The following is a 19,019-nucleotide window of genomic DNA, read 5'->3' as shown; positions in this document are numbered from 1 at the left end:
CAATATAAATAAGGTGTAAACAGATTCTCATATCTTCTAACAAGACGTAAACTATGGGCCATGATTGTCTATCTCTTGACATTTCCATGCAGAGAATCAGAATTAAATGCAAAATGGTGGTATTGCTGGGAATGTGTGGATGGAGCACTACATCTGGATGGAAGCCTAAAGTATGACGCATAACGAGTTAACGCCTGTTTCCCCAGCAACCCATGAAGCCTTATTTATGGTTCATGCAGTGTTTTGTGCAGCATAGCGTGACTGTGATAGGGCAGCAGGTCCAGACCTCTCACAGGCCCTCACGGTCCACGCAGCGATGATCCACAACGAGATGGTAAAGACCAGCAACACGGTGCCAGGGCAGATGGTCATCAGGGTCTTCATGACGAAGCGTGTGTTGAAGTTGATCTTGTTAAGCGCCCCGATGCTGCGGGACGAGGCGTCTGTGAAGAGCTTGCTGTGGAGCAGCATGACGCGGGCGATGAGATACAGCCGTAAGAACATGGGGATGGACAGGATGATGTCCACGTCCGCGTCCGTCTTGGACGGGGTGTAGGAGAAGGCCAGGCGCGCTGTCCAGGTGAAGGTGTAGTTCCCTGGGATGGGGTGGATGGCGCACACCAGGATCTCCAGGCAGATGAAGAAGATGCGCTCGTAGGTCATGGCTATCCTCCAGTCATCTGCTGCATTGTCCACCATGAATAACTGAATAACAACATGGATGGAGGGGGAGAGGGAAACCAACAGAGGTTACTGAACAAGCTCTGGTTAGATGCAGCCTTGCATTTGAATCATGGTGGCATCAGACTAAATTGATCAAAACTTTAAACTTTACTACCACACTCAGTCAATGGAATTTCAGTTTCTGTCATGGCTGATTGGCATTCAGTGATTCCAATTATTAACTGTCAGCGTTCGCTACACTCTTCACAACATCTGTCACAGAAGTTTATGGGACCTCCTGCATGTGGCTATCATTTCCGATTCCAACGCATTAGACTGATGAGAACATCTGCCACTTCCCACATTGGTATAGGTCTCGTATTGCCTGGCCACAGAGCAGAAGATAGGCCACTCTACTGGGAGCTTCGATGTGGACGGATTTCAACACCTTTAATGACTCTCCTCTATCCCAACTCGTACACACTCACTCATGCATGCTGTACCCCCTCTCCATCTCATCCTTTCCCACTTGTCTCCTCTTACACACCCTTCATCTCTCTCACTCCAATCTAAAGCTCTCCACCATGCTACGGAGATGTAATTTATAGATCGCAGGTTAGAGGTTCTTTACCATTCGGTCATCCGATTTGCCACCAATGCTCCTTATAGGACACATCACTGCACTCTATACTCCTCTGTAAACTGGTCATTTCTGTGTACCTGTCACAAGACCCACTAGTTGATGCTTATTTATAAAACCCTCTTAGGCCTCACTCCCCCTATCTGAGATATCTACTGCAGCCCTCATCCCCCACATACAACACCCGTTCTGCCAGTCACATTCTGTTAAAGGTCCCCAAAGCACACACATCCCTGGGTCGCTCCTCTTTTCAGTTCGCTGCAGCTAGCGACTGGAACGAGCTGCAGAAATACTTAAACTGGACAGTTTTATCTCCATCTCTTCATTCAAAGAGTCAATCATGGACACTCTTACTGACAGTTGTGGCTGCTTTGTGTGATGTATTGTTGTCTCTACCTTCTTGCCCTTTGTGCTGTTGTCTATGTCCAATAATGTTTGTAGCATGTTGTGCTGCTGCCATGCTGTGTTGTCATGTTTTGCTGCCATGCTATGTTGTTGTGTTAGGTCTCTCTTTATGTAGTGTTGTGTTGTCTCTCTTGCAGTGATGTGTGTTTTGTCCTATATTTTTAATCCCAGCACCCATCCCGCATGGCTTTTGGTAGGCCGACATTGTAAATAAGAATTTGTTCTTAACTGATGTGCCTAGTTAAATAAATACATTTTAAAAAATGGTCTCACGATTCAATGTTTCGATCTACCCTGAACTAATGACCTTATTGCCCCATACCAACAGATCCACCTACCCCTCGGTGTCATTCAGTGAGAGTGACCTCTGACTGTGTTTGTGATCTAGATAAACTAGGTATGGCGTTTCCTTCTTCATCCTTTTAAATACTTCTCTGCAGATGGAATAAATGCAATCTGACAAGCAATGCCGATAGTCTGCACTATCCCGATAGTCCAAAATACGCACTCAGCCGCTCCCTCCCTGCACTCAAATCACCTCGATCTTTGGGTTGTGTATGGGGCTGTCACAACTGGCGGGAGATATTTCACAAAACGTTGGCGTCAGCAAATTTCAGAGAGCTTTCTTTCACTAGGGTATATCCATCGTGACTATATGCCATTCAATATCAAAGAAAATACAACAAATGACAAACCACATTTTAACTGAAGCCATCATATGATGCTTTGTGATTAAATGAATGGTGCTGCGTCTAGAGACATCTGGCCCTCCGGTGTGTGGGGGGGGGAAAGATTATGCAAATATGTTTTTGATCTTTCTTCTGACTTTTCAAACAGCGTTTTCTTCCTGCTTCTGTTTGAGTATCTGTAATTGGTCCTGTAAAGTATGTGCTTTTCCATGGCTCCTCTCTGTGCAACACAGTGATCTGAACCACGAAATAAGAATTAAAGAACATTTTAAATTCAGGATGAATTCATATCAAACACAAAACCGAAGCAGTCTGAAATCCATCACATATCAGCCAAAATGTGTTAGCAGATCAGTCAAAAACATCAGAATGTTTAATAATTCAGATTTCCTGATGAACACAAAACCTTGGGAGATAGGTGAAGTCGCACATGATGACTTGACATCCTGCCAATCAACCCCCATTTAGTACAACTCCAGGATCCTTGATGGTGGAAAAAAGTGCTGTCCCATTCCTGGATGCGTAAATGGGATCAATGAGATGTATTTAGAGATAATAATACATGACAAAATGTTGAATCTTGAATCATTCAACATATATATATATATATATATCCCACTGCCAAAGAAAGCTTTTATTCCACATCTTTAGCTCAAGGACACCCTGACAATAACAAATGTACACCTCCAGGATTTTTGCGCTATAGTGCCACCCACACCAGACACACACGCACGTGCACTGCACATACTACAGCCCTCCAATCCCACAGGCACACTGACACTACAGCCACCTACACCACATTGCCACACAAAGAACATTCCACTTCAACATCCGGGCAAATTTCACACCCTCATTAAAGCTAACCTGCAGGCCAAACGCTTCCCACAGACAGCTGCAGGAAATTCCAAGCAGTTACGTGTACAAAACACTCCCACGCAACATCTCTACCAAATTCATTCATCAAAGCAACACATTTAAAAGGTTCCCCCACAAAGATCATTTTAAAGCACACAACTAAAGAGGCTTTTGCCCATACGTAGCAACATCTAGCTCCTTGAGAGCACTGACATCTGTCAGACTCTGAGGCTGAGAGACGTTGTAACACTAACCAGGCTCTCTGTTGGCATAGCCCTGCTTGTTAAGCCATTCCAAGGGAGTGTAACTTAGACATGGAAACGCAAGCTGTTACTCCACTGTGTTGTGACAGACGCTTTCTTACTCTCAGACCTAAGTCATCAAAACAGCTCAGACACAATATCGTCTTTCTTACTCTCAGACCTAAGCCATCAAAACGGCTCAGACACAATATCGTCTTTCTTACTCCCAGACCTAAGTCATCAAAACGGCTCAGACACAATATCGTCTTTCTTACTCCCAGACCTAAGCCATCAAAACGGCTCCGACACAATATCGTCTTTCTTACTCCCAGACCTAAGTCATCAAAACAGCTGACACAATATCGTCTTTCTTACTCCCAGACCTAAGCCATCAAAACGGCTCAGACACAATATCGTCTTTCTTACTCCCAGACCTAAGCCATCAAAACTGCTCAGACACAATATCGTCTTTCTTACTCCCAGACCTAAGTCATCAAAACAGCTGACACAATATCGTCTTTCTTACTCCCAGACCTAAGTCATCAAAACAGCTGACACAATATCGTCTTTCTTACTCCCAGACCTAAGCCATCAAAACGGCTCAGACACAATATCGTCTGCACACAGCACAAAAAGCTCTCATTTTAATAAATAATAATGGCAACAACTTCATGTGACAAAAGTGTTTTGAAAGTTTGTTGCTTTAAAACAATGTAATTAAACATTTAAAACTCGGTTACATAAGGAAAGCCTACTTGGTTGGTAAAAGCAATTATGGTAATGGAGGACCTGAAATACAATACTCGAGCTCTTTACCTCTCAGCATTAAATATTCCATGCCAGTAGCAGAAGCACTAGTTATGAGAGGGAGGTGTATGACTTACATCTGCAGCTGATAACCTGGAATTATGTATGTGGAATAAAGGACAGCAGTCATGTCTCTTTCTACAGTATATCATATGCACATAATTGATAACTTGTCTAGGTTATATCCTGCTAGAATAAACTAGATTGAAGGGGTTTACGGCTTACAAAGTTTAAAAGACCCTCAATGCTACAACAATAGTCTGTCCTATGATCCTTTCAATGCTAGTTAAGGATACTATAGACACCACGTTTCATATTCGATTTAATAGCTACTAAAAGGTGAGATGTGTTTTTATTTTAATTCTGGTGGCGCTATGCATACACAAGCTTATTAGCTAGCTAAACTCAAGACCCTGTCTTTCAAAGATAATTCGTAAAAATGCAAATAACTTTACAGATCTTCATTGTAAAGTGTTTAAACACTGTTTCCCATGCTTGTTCAATGAACCATAAACAATTAATGAATATGCACCTGTGGAACGGTCGTTAAGACACTAACAGCTTACAGACGGTTGGCAATTAAAGTCACAGTTATGAAAATCTAGGACACTAAAGAGGCCTTTCTACTGACTCTGAAAAACACCAAAAGAAATATGCCCAGGGTCGCAGCTCATCTGCGTGAACGTGCCTTAGGCATGCTGCAAGGAGGCATGAGGACTGCAGATATGGCCAGGGCAATAAATTGCAATGTCCATACTGTGAGACGCCTAAGACAGCACTACAGGGAGACAGGACGGACAGCTGATCATGCTCACAGTGGCAGACCACGTGTAACACCGCCTGCACAGGATCGGTACATCCGAACATCACACCTGCGGGACAGGTACAGGATGGCAACAACAACTGTCCGAGTTACACCAGGAACGCACAATCCCTCCATCAGTGCTCAGACTGTCCGCAAAAGGCTGAGAGAGGCTGGACTGAGGGCTTGTAGGCCTGTTGTAACGCAGGTCCTCACCAGACATCACCGGCAACAACGTCGCCTATGGGCACAAACTCACCGTCGCTTGACCAGACAGGACTGCCAAAAAGGGCTCTTCACTGACGAGTCGCGGTTTTGTCTCACCAGGGGTGATGGTCAGGTTTGTGTTTATCTTCGAAGGAATGAGTGTTACACTGAGGCCTGTACCTTGGAGCAGGATCGATTTGGAGGTGGATGTCTTCCCTGTAGCGTTGAGATTGTTGCCTGCGATGACAACAAGCTCAGTCCGATGATGCTGTGACACACTGCCCCAGACCATGACACACTGCCCCAGACCATGACACACTGCCCCCGGACCCTCCACCTCCAAATCGATCCCGCTCCAAGGTACAAGCCTCGGTGTAATGCTCATTCCTTCGAAGATAAACGTGAATCCGAGACAAAAACGCAATTCATCTGCGGCAGTGTGTCTCGCAGCATCATTGGACTGAGCTTGTTGTCATTGCAGGCAATCTCAACGCTATGCGTTACAGGGAAGACATCCTCCTCCCTCATGTGGTACCCTTCCTGCAGGCTCATCCTGAGATGACCCTCCAGCATGACAATGCCACCAGCCATACTGCTCTTTCTGTGCGTGATTTCCTGCAAGACATGAATGTCAGTGTTCTGCCATAGCCAGCGAAGAGACCGGATCTCAATCCCATTGAGCACGTCTGGGACCTGTTGGATCAGAGGGTGAGGGCTAGGGCCATTCCCCTCAGAAATGTCCGGGAACTTGAAGGTGCCTTGGTGGAAGAGTGGGGTAACATCTCACAGCAAGAACTGGCAAATCTGGTGCAGTCCATGAGGAGGAGATGCACTGCAGTTCTTAATGCAGCTGGTGGCCACACCAGATACTGACTGTTACTTTTGACCCCCCTTTGTTCAGGGACACATTATTCCATTTCTGTTAGTCACATGTCTGTGGAACTTGTTCAGTCATTCCCTAACCAGAAACCGTGGATTGATGGCAGCATTCGCGTGAAACTGAAAGCGCGAACCACTGCTTTTAATCAGGGGAAGGTGTCTGGTAACATGACCGAATACAAACAGTGCAGCTATTCCCTCCGCAAGGCTATCAAACAAGCTAAGCGTCAGTACAGAGACAAAGTAGAATCTCAATTCAACGGCTCAGACACAAGAGGCATGTGGCAGGGTCTACAGTCAATCACGGACTACAGGAAGAAATCCAGCCCAGTCACGGACCAGGATGTCCTGCTCCCAGGCAGACTAAACAACTTTTTTGCCCGCTTTGAGGACAATACAGTGCCACTGACACGGCCGGGAACGAAAACATGCGGTCTCTCCTTCACTGCAGCCGAGGTGAGTAAGACATTTAAACGTGTTAACCCTCGCAAGGCTGCAGGCCCAGACGGCATCCCCAGCCGCGCCCTCAGAGCATGCGCAGACCAGCTGGCCGGTGTGTTTACGGACATATTCAATCAATCCCTATACCAGTCTGCTGTTCCCACATGCTTCAAGAGGGCCACCATTGTTCCTGTTCCCAAGAAAGCTAAGGTAACTGAGCTAAACGACTACCGCCCCGTAGCACTCACTTCCGTCATCATGAAGTGCTTTGAGAGACTAGTCAAGGACCATATCACCTCCACCCTACCTGACACCCTAGACCCACTCCAATTTGCTTACCGCCCAAATAGGTCCACAGACGATGCAATCTCAACCACACTGCACACCGCCCTAACCCATCTGGACAAGAGGAATACCTATGTGAGAATGCTGTTCATTGACTACAGCTCGGCATTCAACACCATAGTACCCTCCAAGCTCGTCATCAAGCTCGAGACCCTGGGTCTCGACCCCGCCCTGTGCAACTGGGTACTGGACTTCCTGACGGGCCGCCCCCAGGTGGTGAGGGTAGGCAACAACATCTCCTCCCCGCTGATCCTCAACACTGGGGCCCCACAAGGGTGCGTTCTGAGCCCTCTCCTGTACTCCCTGTTCACCCACGACTGCGTGGCCACGCACGCCTCCAACTCAATCATCAAGTTTGCGGACGACACAACAGTGGTAGGCTTGATTACCAACAACGACGAGACGGCCTACAGGGAGGAGGTGAGGGCCCTCGGAGTGTGGTGTCAGGAAAATAACCTCACACTCAACGTCAACAAAACTAAGGAGATGATTGTGGACTTCAGGAAACAGCAGAGGGAACACCCCCCTATCCACATCGATGGAACAGTAGTGGAGAGGGTAGCAAGTTTTAAGTTCCTCGGCATACACATCACAGACAAACTGAATTGGTCCACTCACACAGACAGCATTGTGAAGAAGGCGCAGCAGCGCCTCTTCAACCTCAGGAGGCTGAAGAAATTTGGCTTGTCACCAAAAGCACTCACAAACTTCTACAGACGCACAATCGAGAGCATCCTGGCGGGCTGTATCACCGCCTGGTACGGCAACTGCTCCGCCCTCAACCGTAAGGCTCTCCAGAGGGTGGTGAGGTCTGCACAACGCATCACCGGGGGCAAACTACCTGCCCTCCAGGACACCTACACCACCCGATGTCACAGGAAGGCCATAAAGATCATCAAGGACATCAACCACCCGAGCCACTGCCTGTTCACCCCGCTATCATCCAGAAGGCGAGGTCAGTACAGGTGCATCAAAGCTGGGACCGAGAGACTGAAAAACAGCTTCTATCTCAAGGCCATCAGACTGTTAAACAGCCACCACTAACATTGAGTGGCTGCTGCCAACACACTGACACTGACTCAACTCCAGCCACTTTAATAATGGGAATTGATGGGAAATGATGTAAATATATCACTAGCCACTTTAAACAATGCTACCTTATATAATGTTACTTACCCTACATTATTCATCTCATATGCATACGTATATACTGTACTCTATATCATCGACTGTATCCTTATGTAATACATGTATCACTAGCCACTTTAAACTATGCCACTTTGTTTACATACTCATCTCATTTGTACATACTGTACTCGATACCATCTACTGTATCTTGCCTATGCTGCTCTGTACCATCACTCATTCATATATCCTTATGTACATATTCTTTATCCCCTTACACTGTGTACAAGACAGTAGTTTTGGAATTGTTAGTTAGATTACTTGTTGGTTATTACTGCATTGTCGGAACTAGAAGCACAAGCATTTCGCTACACTCGCATTAACATCTGCTAACCATGTGTATGTGACAAATAAAATTTGATTTGATTTGATTTGATTTGAGTTTATGTCTCAGTTGTTGAGTCTTGTTATGTTCATACAAATATTTACACATGTTAAGTTTGCTGAAAATAAACACAGTTGACAGTGAGAGGACATTTTCTTTTTTTTGCTGAGTATAGCTAGCTAGTTGGTTCAACGTTAAGCCAGCTCTGAAGTTCAAAGATACAGAACTGGTCCTCCGTAGGTATAGTTATGTGTGCCTAATTCATATAAGATGCCCAGCGCTTCAAGGCAAGCCGCCTCCTCCACTCTCTCTTGCTCTCTCGTCTGTCCAATTGCATGTAAATAGCTTGCCCCATCCAAAGCAAGCTGCTCTATCGGAAGTAATTTAATGTGGAGCTAAATGTTTTTAATAACAAATATTTTGGAGGTTTAAAACAGAACAGAAAGGAATTATATAAACCAATAATTTTGATTCCAACTCCTGCTTTAAAATGTAGATAGCCTCAATGGCGCTGCCCATGCTGTCACGGCACAGATACAAAGATGAGTCCTCTATCTCTGTGGCCTGTTGTTCACACGTGTATCTGCCCTCTTATTGGCTAGAATGGTCCCACCTGATCTTGCCTCCTCCCATCTGCGTTCCATCTCTAAGGACATATATTTACATTGTTAGAGCAGTCACTCAAATATCTTGTCAATATAATAGATAATCTTTGCTATGGTTTGTAAACCAAGGAGTAAGTTCATATCCAGGAGCCAAGATTTTATACCAGAACATTGGTCCCAAGATCCAGGCCCATGAGACCATGACAAGTTAAAGACTGAATTTGTGGTCTTGAGTGGTCTCAAGATCAAGACCACTAGATAAAGAGTCCATGGGCCCTTTCTTCAATTGTAAGAAACTCAAGTAGAGTAAAGTAGAGCACTGTACAGTAGAGTACCGTACAGTACGAGTACAATAAATTAGGGCACAATGTAGTGGAGCACACTACACTACAGTACAGTAGGTTACAGTATAGTAAAGCACAGTGCAGTAGAATACTGTAAAGTAGGGTACAGTAGAGTACAGTATAACACATTATAGATGTCAATATGTTTTGGCCAAATAGCTGTTGGATGGTTGGAGCCCCGCTGCTGGCTATGCATCTCAATACTCTACACCTTTTCCTGAAGTGTGCACTTGTCCACTACACACATGCTGGTCTTCTGTAGATCAGTTGGTAGAGCATGCAACTTTAAATTGGAGACAGCACAGGCACTTCATTGAGGCTGTCACAGAATCCATCTCTATGGTGTCAATTGTTTCAGGTGTAACCATTTCATTTTGGACAATTTTGGCTTATTTTGGACTTTAAAGAATCCCTATAGCTAACATATGGCTGGTTATCTTTCATTTGGACAGATGTACAGTGCATTCGGAAAGTATTCAGACCCATTGAGTTTTTCTACATTTTGATACGTTACAGCTTTATTCTAAAATTTATGAAATTATTTTTCTTCTCATCAATCTACACACAATCCCTCATAATGACTAAGCAACAACGTTTTTTTTTGTCAATTATAAAATATAAAACAAATACCTTACTTACATAAATATTCAGACCCTTTGCTATGAGACTCAAAATTGAGCTGAGGTGCATCCTGTTTCCATTGATCATCCCTGAAATGCTTCTACAACTTGATTGGAGTTCACCTGTGGTAAATTCAATTGATTGGACATGATTCGGAAAGGCACACACCTGTCTATATAAGGTCCCACAGTTGACAGTGCATGTCAGAGCAAAAACCAAGCCATGAGGTCGAAATAATTGTCGTAGAGCTCTGAGACAGGATTGTGTCGAGGCGCAGATCTGGGGAAGGGTACCAACAAATGCCTGCAGCATTGAAAGTCCCCAAGAACACAGTGGCCTCCATCATTTCGAAATGGAAGAAGTTTGGAACCACCAAGACACTTCCTAGAGCTGGCCACCCGGCCAAACTGAGCAATTGGGGGAGAAGGGCCTTGGTCAGGGAGGTGACCAAGAACCAAATGGTCACTCTGGCAGAGCTCCAGACTTCCTTTGTGGGGATGGGAGGATCTTCCAGAAGAAAAGGCCATCTCTGCAGCACTCCACCAATCAGGCCTTTATGGAGTGGCCAGACAGAAACCCCCCCTCAGTAAAAGGCACATGACAGCCCGCTTGGAATTTGCCAAAAGGCAATGGGGACTCTCAGACCATGAGAAACAAGATTCTCTGGTCCAATGAAACCAAGATTGAACTCTTGGCACCTCCCTACGGTGAAGCATGGTAGTGGCAGCATCATGCTGTGGGGATGTTTTTCAGCATTCCTAGCCACCGTGCTTCTACACCTGCATTGCTTGCTGTTTGGGGTTTTAGGCTGGGTTTCTGTACAGCACTTTGAGATATCAGCTGATGTACGAAGGGCTATATAAATAAATTTGATTTGATTTGATACAGGTGTGCCAAGCTTGTAGTGTCATACCCAAGAAGAGCAATTGTCAAATGCCTGAAGGTACCACATTCATCTGTACAAACAATAGTACGCAAGTATTAACACCATGGGACCAGACAGCCGTCATACCGCTCAGGAAGGAGACGCGTTCTGTCTCCTAGAGATGAACGTACTTTGATGCGAAACGCTCAAATCAATCCCAGAACAACACCAAAGGACCTAGTGAAGATGCTGGAGGGAACAGGTACAAAAGTATCTATGTATATCCACAGTAAAACGAGTCCTATATCGACATAACCTGAAAGGCCGCTCAGCAAGGAAGAAGCCACTGCTCCAAAACCGCCATAAAAAAGCCAGACTACCATTTGCTACTGCACATGGGGACAAAGATCGTACTTTTTGGAGAAATGTCCTCTGGTCTGATGAAACAACAATATAACTTTTTGGCCATAATGACCATCCTTATGTTTGGAGGAAAAAGGGGGATGCTTGCAAGCCAAAGAACACCATCCCAACCGTGAAGCACGGGGGTGGCAGCATCATGTTGTGGGGGTACTTTACTGCAGGAGGGACTGGTGCACTTCACAAAATAGATGGCATCATGAGGAGGAAAAATTATGTGGATATATTGAAGCAACATCTCAAGACATCAGTCGAGAAGTTAAAGCTTGGTCGCAAATGGGTCTTCCAAATGGAAAATGACCCCAAGCATATTTCCAAAGTTGTGACAAAATGGCTTAAGGACAACAAAGTCAAGCTATTGGAGTGGCCATCACAAAGCCCTGACCTCAATTTTTTTTCTATAGAACATTTGTGGGCAGAACTGAAAAAGCGTGTGCGAGCAAGGAGGCCTACAAACCTGACTCAGTTACACCAGCTCTGTCAGGAGGAATGGGCCAAAATTCACCCAACTTACTGTGGGAAGCTTGTGGAAGGCTACCCGAAACGTTTGACCCAAGTTAAACCATTTAAAGGCAATGCTACCAAATACTAATTGAGTGTGTAAACTTCTGACCACTGGGAATGTGATGAAAGAAATAAAAGCAGAAATAAATAATTTTCTGTACTATTATTCTGACATTTCACATTCTTAAAATAAAGTGGTGATCCTAACTGACCTAAGAGAGGGATTTTTTAGTAGGATTAAATGTCAGGAATTGTGAAAAATTTAGTTTAAATGCATTTGGCTAAGGTGTATGTGAACTTCCAACTTCAACTGTATTAGATTTTTGGTAGTGACCCCTCTTAAAAATACATTAAGATTCAGGGTTGCAATCCCATCTCCTGGTGATATGTGTAGTGTTGTGGCTTAAGGCACATTCATTCTGCTGTCTTTTAAAGTGTGTGCTTCGGTAGTGACATCAAAAGTGGGGACAGCATTTTTCAGAGATTAAAAAAAATATATATAATAATTAGATCAGTATCTTTCAGTGTAATCATAGATAAACTCAAGATGTTCTATTGAAATAAGTGTTTAAAAAAATCACTGATTGCTTTATTTTCAAACATGAAGTTTAGGAGTCACGGATTGGGACAGCCACCTCTCAATAGAAATAGGTGTATAAACACTGACTTTGAACTATATTTATTTAACAAAATGTTTGTTATTGCCTTGGATAGAGCTAGAACACATCATGGTGTTAATAAATGTTCTAAGTTTGGAGACTTAACTGTTTTTTAAATTGTTTTTTGGGGGTGGGACAGCAATATACACCACTTACGTTGAATCACCCATATAATAATAATAATTAGGTGGGTGCTTATATTTGTCCAATTTCACACATGTACAACTGTGTATTAGTACATGTGTGAATTGGAAATGTGTTTTTTGCATATCCCAACTCCCCCTGAGACACCCTCAGAGATTGAGGTCATGGCCAGTGTCAGCCATTATCAACAACGACCCTGGAGCAATTAGGGTTAAGTGCCTTGCTCAAGGGCAAATAAACAAGCAACCTTTCGATTTAATGACGCAACACTCTAACTGCTCGGCTACCAGCCACTCATATAGGAGTTCAAGCAGACTGGGTTGGTTACTGGTTTCAGAATCCTCAATATAACTAATGGAGTCCAGCTCAATATTTAATCTGTGTAATGTGGAGATAGGAACATATATCTTGTAACTGAGACAAACAAATCGCTCAATCTCATTAGGGAATTAGGTTGAGAGGTTCAGCCCAATAAGGAATGAATGCAATGGTTTATTTATGATCTCAAAGTGAGGCACTAAGAGGCCACTTTGCTGAGTAAATCTCAAGCTGTAGGTTACATTTTCATTGCATCTGAAATCAAGTGATTACTTGATATCATAGTTTCTCTAAGTGTAGCATTTAATTGAAATTCAAAAATATCTGAAACTATCTGAAAAGAGAATATCATAAGTAAATGTCTCTTTGTTTGGATTGCTCTAGCTGGAGACATGTTTCTCATATAAATGATATAACATCTATGTTTCTGATCATATATAGTGCATGGGGTAGCAAACATGATCAACCATTTCAGACACAGAGAGAGTACAGTTGAAGTCAGAAGTTTACATACACTCAGGTTGGAGTCATTAAAACTCATTTTTCAACCGCTCCACAAATTTATTGATAACAAACTCTAGTTTTGGCAAGTCGGTTAGGACATCTACTTTGTTATTTGTTACTTTGTTATTTTTCCAACAATTGTTTACAGACAGATTATTTCACTTATAATTCACTGTATCACAATTCCAGTGGGTCAGAAGTTTACATACACTAAGTTGACTTTGCTTTTGAACAGCTTGGAAAATTCCAGAAAATGATGTCATGGCTTTAGAAGCTTCTGATAGGCTAATTGACATGATTTGAGCCAAATGGAGGTGTACCTACGGATGTATTTCAAGGCCTACCTTCAAACTCAGTGCCTCTTTGCTTGACATCATGGGAAAATCAAAAGAGTTCAGCCAAGACCTCAGACATTTTTTGTTGTTGACCTCCACAAATCTGGTTCATCCTTGGGAGCAATTTTCAAATGCCTGAAGGTACCACATTCATCTGTACAAACAATAGTACGCAAGTATAAACACCATGGGACCACGCAGTCATCATACCGCTCAGGAAGGAGACACGTTCTGTCTCCTAGAGATGAATGTACTTTGGTGCGAAAAGTGCAAATCAATCCCAGAACAACAACAAAGGACCTTGTGAAGATGCTGGAGGAAACAGGTGCAAAAGTATCTATATCCACAGTAAAACGAGTCCTATATCGACATAACCTGAAAGGCCGCTTAGCAAGGAAGAAGCCACTGCTCCAAAACTACCATAAAAAAAGCCAGACTATGGTTTGCCACTGCACATGGGGACAAAGATCGTACTTGTTGGAGAAATGTCCTCTGGTCTGATGAAACAAAAATAGAACTGTTTGGCCATAATGACCATTTGTTATGTTTGGAGGAAAAAGGGGGAGGTTTGCAAGCCAAAGAACACTATCCCAACAGTGAAGCACGGGGGTGGAAGCATCATGTTGTGGGGATGCTTTGCTGCAGGAGGGACTGGTGCACTTCACAAAATAGATGGCATCATGAGGATGGAAAATTATGAGGAAATATTGAAGCAACATCTCAAGACATCAGTCAGGAAGTTATAGCTTGGTCGCAAATGGGTCTTCCAAATGGAAAATGACCCCAAGCATACTTCCAAAGTTGTGACAACAAAGTCAAGGTATTGGACAACAAAGTCCAATACCTTGGAGTGGTATTGGAGTGGCCATCACAAAGCCCTGACCTCAATCCTATAGAATTGTGGGCAGAACTGATAAAGCTTGTGCGAGCAAGGAGGCCTACAAACCTGACTCAGTTACACCAGCTCTGTCAGGAGGAATGGGCCAAAATTCATCCAATTTATTGTGGGAAGCTTGTGGAAGGCTACCCGAAACGTTTGACCCAAGTTAAACAATTTAAAGGCGATGCTACCAAATGCTAATTGAGTATATGTCAACTTCTAACCCACTGGGAATGTGATGAAAGAAATAAAAGCTGAAATAAATAATTCTCTCAACTATTATTCTGACATTTCACATTCTTAAAATGAAGTGGTGATTCTAACCGACTTAAGACAGGGAATTTTTACTAGGATTAAATGTCAGGAATGGTGAAAAACTTATTTTAAGTGTATTTGACTAAGGTGTATGTAAACTTCCGACTTCAACTGTATCTGTGTCCTTGAAAGCCTGTTTGTTCAGTGAAAGCATTGAGGTCACCAGCCAGCAATGGCTATCTGACTCCAGTCTGACGTCTCAGGTTGAGGACAGATTTCACTGTGAGAAACGCATAGCATCTCCTGCAGTAACACAATGGTGTCTCTAATACACACACACACACACACACACACACACACACACACACACACACACACACACACACACACACTAAGCTAGGCAAGGCTGACTTTAGTCACGACAGATTGACAGCTGGGACTCAACCTATTATTATGACAACCATTTGAAGGAAGGGTAGATTTCTGTGATTACATAAAACTGTACATGGCCACTGTATTGGCCTTTACATAAAAGCCTCTTGGCAAATAAACATTAACTCAAGGAGAAACCAAAGTCACATTTCAAAGTGTCCCTCACAGTCCTTTTTAAAGTAATCAAACATCTTAGAGAGGGCAAACGACATGCTTAGAGCATTTCTCTTGATAATATGAAACCTTAATAGTGACAGTGACAAATCTAAATCAGAGTACAAATCCAGCTTCCAAGCTGAGCTAAGTTCACACACCACCCTAGTCGGCTGCCTGCCACCAGAGGAAACAAAGGACACAATTATTATAGATTACTAGCTGTCACCAAAAGACATATGACATCTGTATCATACCTTGAACAGATTGTATTACCTGAAATAGCATATCCTACAACATTTGTCGATGCTTGCTGACGTTTAAATCCAGAATAGTGGATAGAAAAACAGAGGATGGCTTCTAATTGCATAGAGAGGTCTGGAGGGTCTCTGAACCTTGAAACATCACACTGAGAAGACGGAGAGAAATCCTTTTACTGTACCATGTCACCAATCCTTGCTATCATGTACAATGTGTGTCCCCTAAGCCTGCCTGTGACAGTCTGTGTCCAGGAGATGTCCTCTGACTGACCTTGGGACATTTCAGACACTGAAAACAAAAGGGGTGTCCATGTACTGTCAAAGCAGCCCAGAAAGGTGTGGAAGTCAACTCTTTCCAGCTTATACAGTTGGGACAAGTAGATGACTTTCAAGAAGCTAGTGTAGAGTGTGGGCACCTCTCTTCAGTCTGAACTATGCATCTATATTTGACAGACAACTGTGAGTACAGATGGATGCGCATGCATAATCTATCTCACTGAGGATGGAAAATAGCCCATACAAAGAGCAGGATAGGGTGCAAGCTCTGCGCTAGAGCGATATACCAATACTACCACTACTGATACAGCTGCAAGCAGCAATAAAAGAGCCATTGAGTGGGGCCACAACCTGGGTGACGAAGGATAGTGTTGAGTAATAATATAGCTTCAAACAGTAGATATGGAATTTAAGTGAGAATCACTAGCCAAGGTTAGAATTGCGATATCGAGTCATATACCAGTCTGAATAAGACTGAAGGATATGAAAATCTAACAACTGAATGTAAACTACACGTATCAATCTGATGTTTCTAATTTAAACAAACATATTGCAACCCATTTTACTTTGAAAATAAAATCACTGAGCCAAAATAACCCTCAGCATATTTGTGCTTTTTCCATAATCACAATAGTCATTCACAATACCTTCCCTTTGATGTTGTCCGGAAAATGGTTTGATTCATGAAATCTCAAATTGGTGTCTAGAAATACAAAGGGCTGACAACTAGGTAAGAACCATGGAAATCATCTATCTTGGAAGTTTACACTTCACACTACAGAGAACCATTTCTGATGAAATGTAAATGGTTTTGTTATGAATCAAAATATGGTAATGATCAATAAATGTTTCTATCATCCCATGCAGAAAGGAAAGCTTTACAGTAGGCCATTTGAAAGGTAGACATGTTTTACTGTTGAGCAATTTCAATGATTGATATCCCTCCGAGGGCTTTAAAATCCTAATTATAAACTGGTTGGTTCAAGCCCTGAATGCTGATTGGCTGACAGCCGTGGTATATCAGACAGTATACCACGGGTATGACAAAATATTTATTTTACTGCTCTAATTAAGTTGGTAACCAGTTTATAATAGCAATAAGGCACTTAGGGGGTTTGTGGTATATGCGGTGCGTAAGAACAGCCCTTAGCCATGGTATATTGTCCATATACCACACCTCCTCAGGCATTATTGCTTAAATATACATTTAGGCTAATGGATACAGGCAATTAGCCTAGTGGGATTCGAACTCGCGACCTACCAGTTACTAGCCCAACACTTTAACCGCTAGGCTACCTCCCACCCAATGCAGCCTCAGCAAGGTTATAGAAAATGCCTGGCATTGGCAAATACATTTCTTCTCTGGTCAATTTCATTCATGTAGAGCAACGTAATGGATTCCTGACCAGACTATACCTCTTGATGAGGAACACCATTGAGGGCACACCATTTTAAAAAAAAGTTTTACAACATGGTTCTACATGTGTGGTGAATTGCAGGTAGAAAACTCATGAGTGATGCAACAATGCTCTGACGCAAGGTCATAAAATGTAGTTTTGTCCAAGTGCTGGAACTATTCAATGAAGCTGACAATCCAGACCAGTTAACCGCTGGAGGTTTGGAAGATTCAGGACACAGATGAGATGCAAGTGCCAGCCACTATCATAGTAAAATATTGATATGGCTAAGAGTGGGAAAGGAATGACATTCTATAAGAGCAAAATAAAAATGTATTATTTGTTTTATAAAGTCTTCAATGACAAGAAAAAATATAAACAATGGAGCAATCGTGTTTTGGTTATGATAAGGTAAGACACTTCTCCTGACCTCATGAAGGTGTTTATAAATCCTATACTTCAAGAGCTATATTTTTAGTACTTTAAATCACCAGAAGTCTTAACGCTTTACAGCTTAAGTTTTCAAGGTATGGGTCAAGATGTCAGTAAAATGATTTCATGCCATAATTAGATTATGTCACCTGTTAAAGAGGAAATGTAGGCCTCCTTAATCTGGAAATAATCCACTTGATTTCAGAGTAATTGCACTCATTGAAGTCACTGAAGGATCTGCACTAAACCTGTATATAAGACCTGTATATAAGACCTGTATATAATTGTATTCTCATGTTTCTTTCACGTTTCACATGTTTTCATCCCATCTATATCACTACCTTTATTGTGCATTGTTGGGAAAGAGCTCGCAAATTAAGCATTTTACTTTACTGTTTTACACCTGCTGTATCCTGTGCAGGTGACAATAAAACTTGAAACTTAAGTCGGTTGAGCACATCAACGTCTTGAATAGAATTATTCTGCAAACTCGCACCATACTAACAGGCAATGACAGCACTGTGCACTTAAATAGCAAATGTGTAATAACACGTATGGCACTATTATAACCATAGTTAATGTCTGGGGATGTGAATGACAATGACATGAAAAATAACCATGTTACCTGAATCTCCCTTGCGTGGTATATGATAACCAGACCAAGAAGAATGATTGTAGAAAGGCTTATCAGGCATTTTAGAGCTAATGAATACAAGGATTCCTGCAAAAAAGAAAAATAGCATTAGTAATACAACAACACATACAACAAACAGTTGTAATCTTTTTAAAAAAGAAAACAAAATAAGCTAAATTAGTAAACCCTGTCTAAATGCTCTTAACGCTTGGGATACCATGTGTCACTATGTCAATGGAGCATGTAAGCCTACCTGGACTAAGTGATCGAGAGCCTATCCAGGCATGTAAAGTATAGCTGATTGCATGGTTTACGGGATCTTCAGTCTTCACTGTCTAAATATTTGATTCGTAAATAAAAACAAGGCGACTATACTACTATTGGTTTAATGCACTTTAAAATCAAACTTTCTGTTTTTCCTGGTCCACTCAACATGCCAGTCAATTTATTTGCCCGACCTAGATAATACTGCACAGTACCGGGATTGAGTTGAAAA

The 19,019-nt window shown here is 42.6% G+C and overlaps 1 protein-coding gene across 3 annotated transcripts in view; it reads right to left on the bottom strand.

The window, feature by feature from the left end:
- LOC110509890 (small conductance calcium-activated potassium channel protein 2-like) overlaps window positions 1–19,019 on the bottom strand; it is a 35,988-nt gene that overhangs the window by 15,987 nt on the left and 982 nt on the right. For all 3 annotated transcript variants that reach the window (XM_036967204.1, XM_021591076.2, XM_036967203.1), the window contains exons 2-3: window positions 18,515–18,610; window positions 287–705 (exon numbers count right to left, since the gene is read on the bottom strand). In XM_036967204.1, coding sequence (XP_036823099.1) covers window positions 287–705; window positions 18,515–18,610 — 515 coding nt within the window. The remainder of the gene's footprint in view (window positions 1–286; window positions 706–18,514; window positions 18,611–19,019) is intronic.

Source organism: Oncorhynchus mykiss, chromosome Y, assembly GCF_013265735.2.
Source record: "Oncorhynchus mykiss isolate Arlee chromosome Y, USDA_OmykA_1.1, whole genome shotgun sequence".
NCBI lineage: Eukaryota > Metazoa > Chordata > Actinopteri > Salmoniformes > Salmonidae > Oncorhynchus > Oncorhynchus mykiss.
Note: the sequence above shows the minus strand (reverse complement) of the source record. Positions and strands in the feature narration are given on the sequence as shown.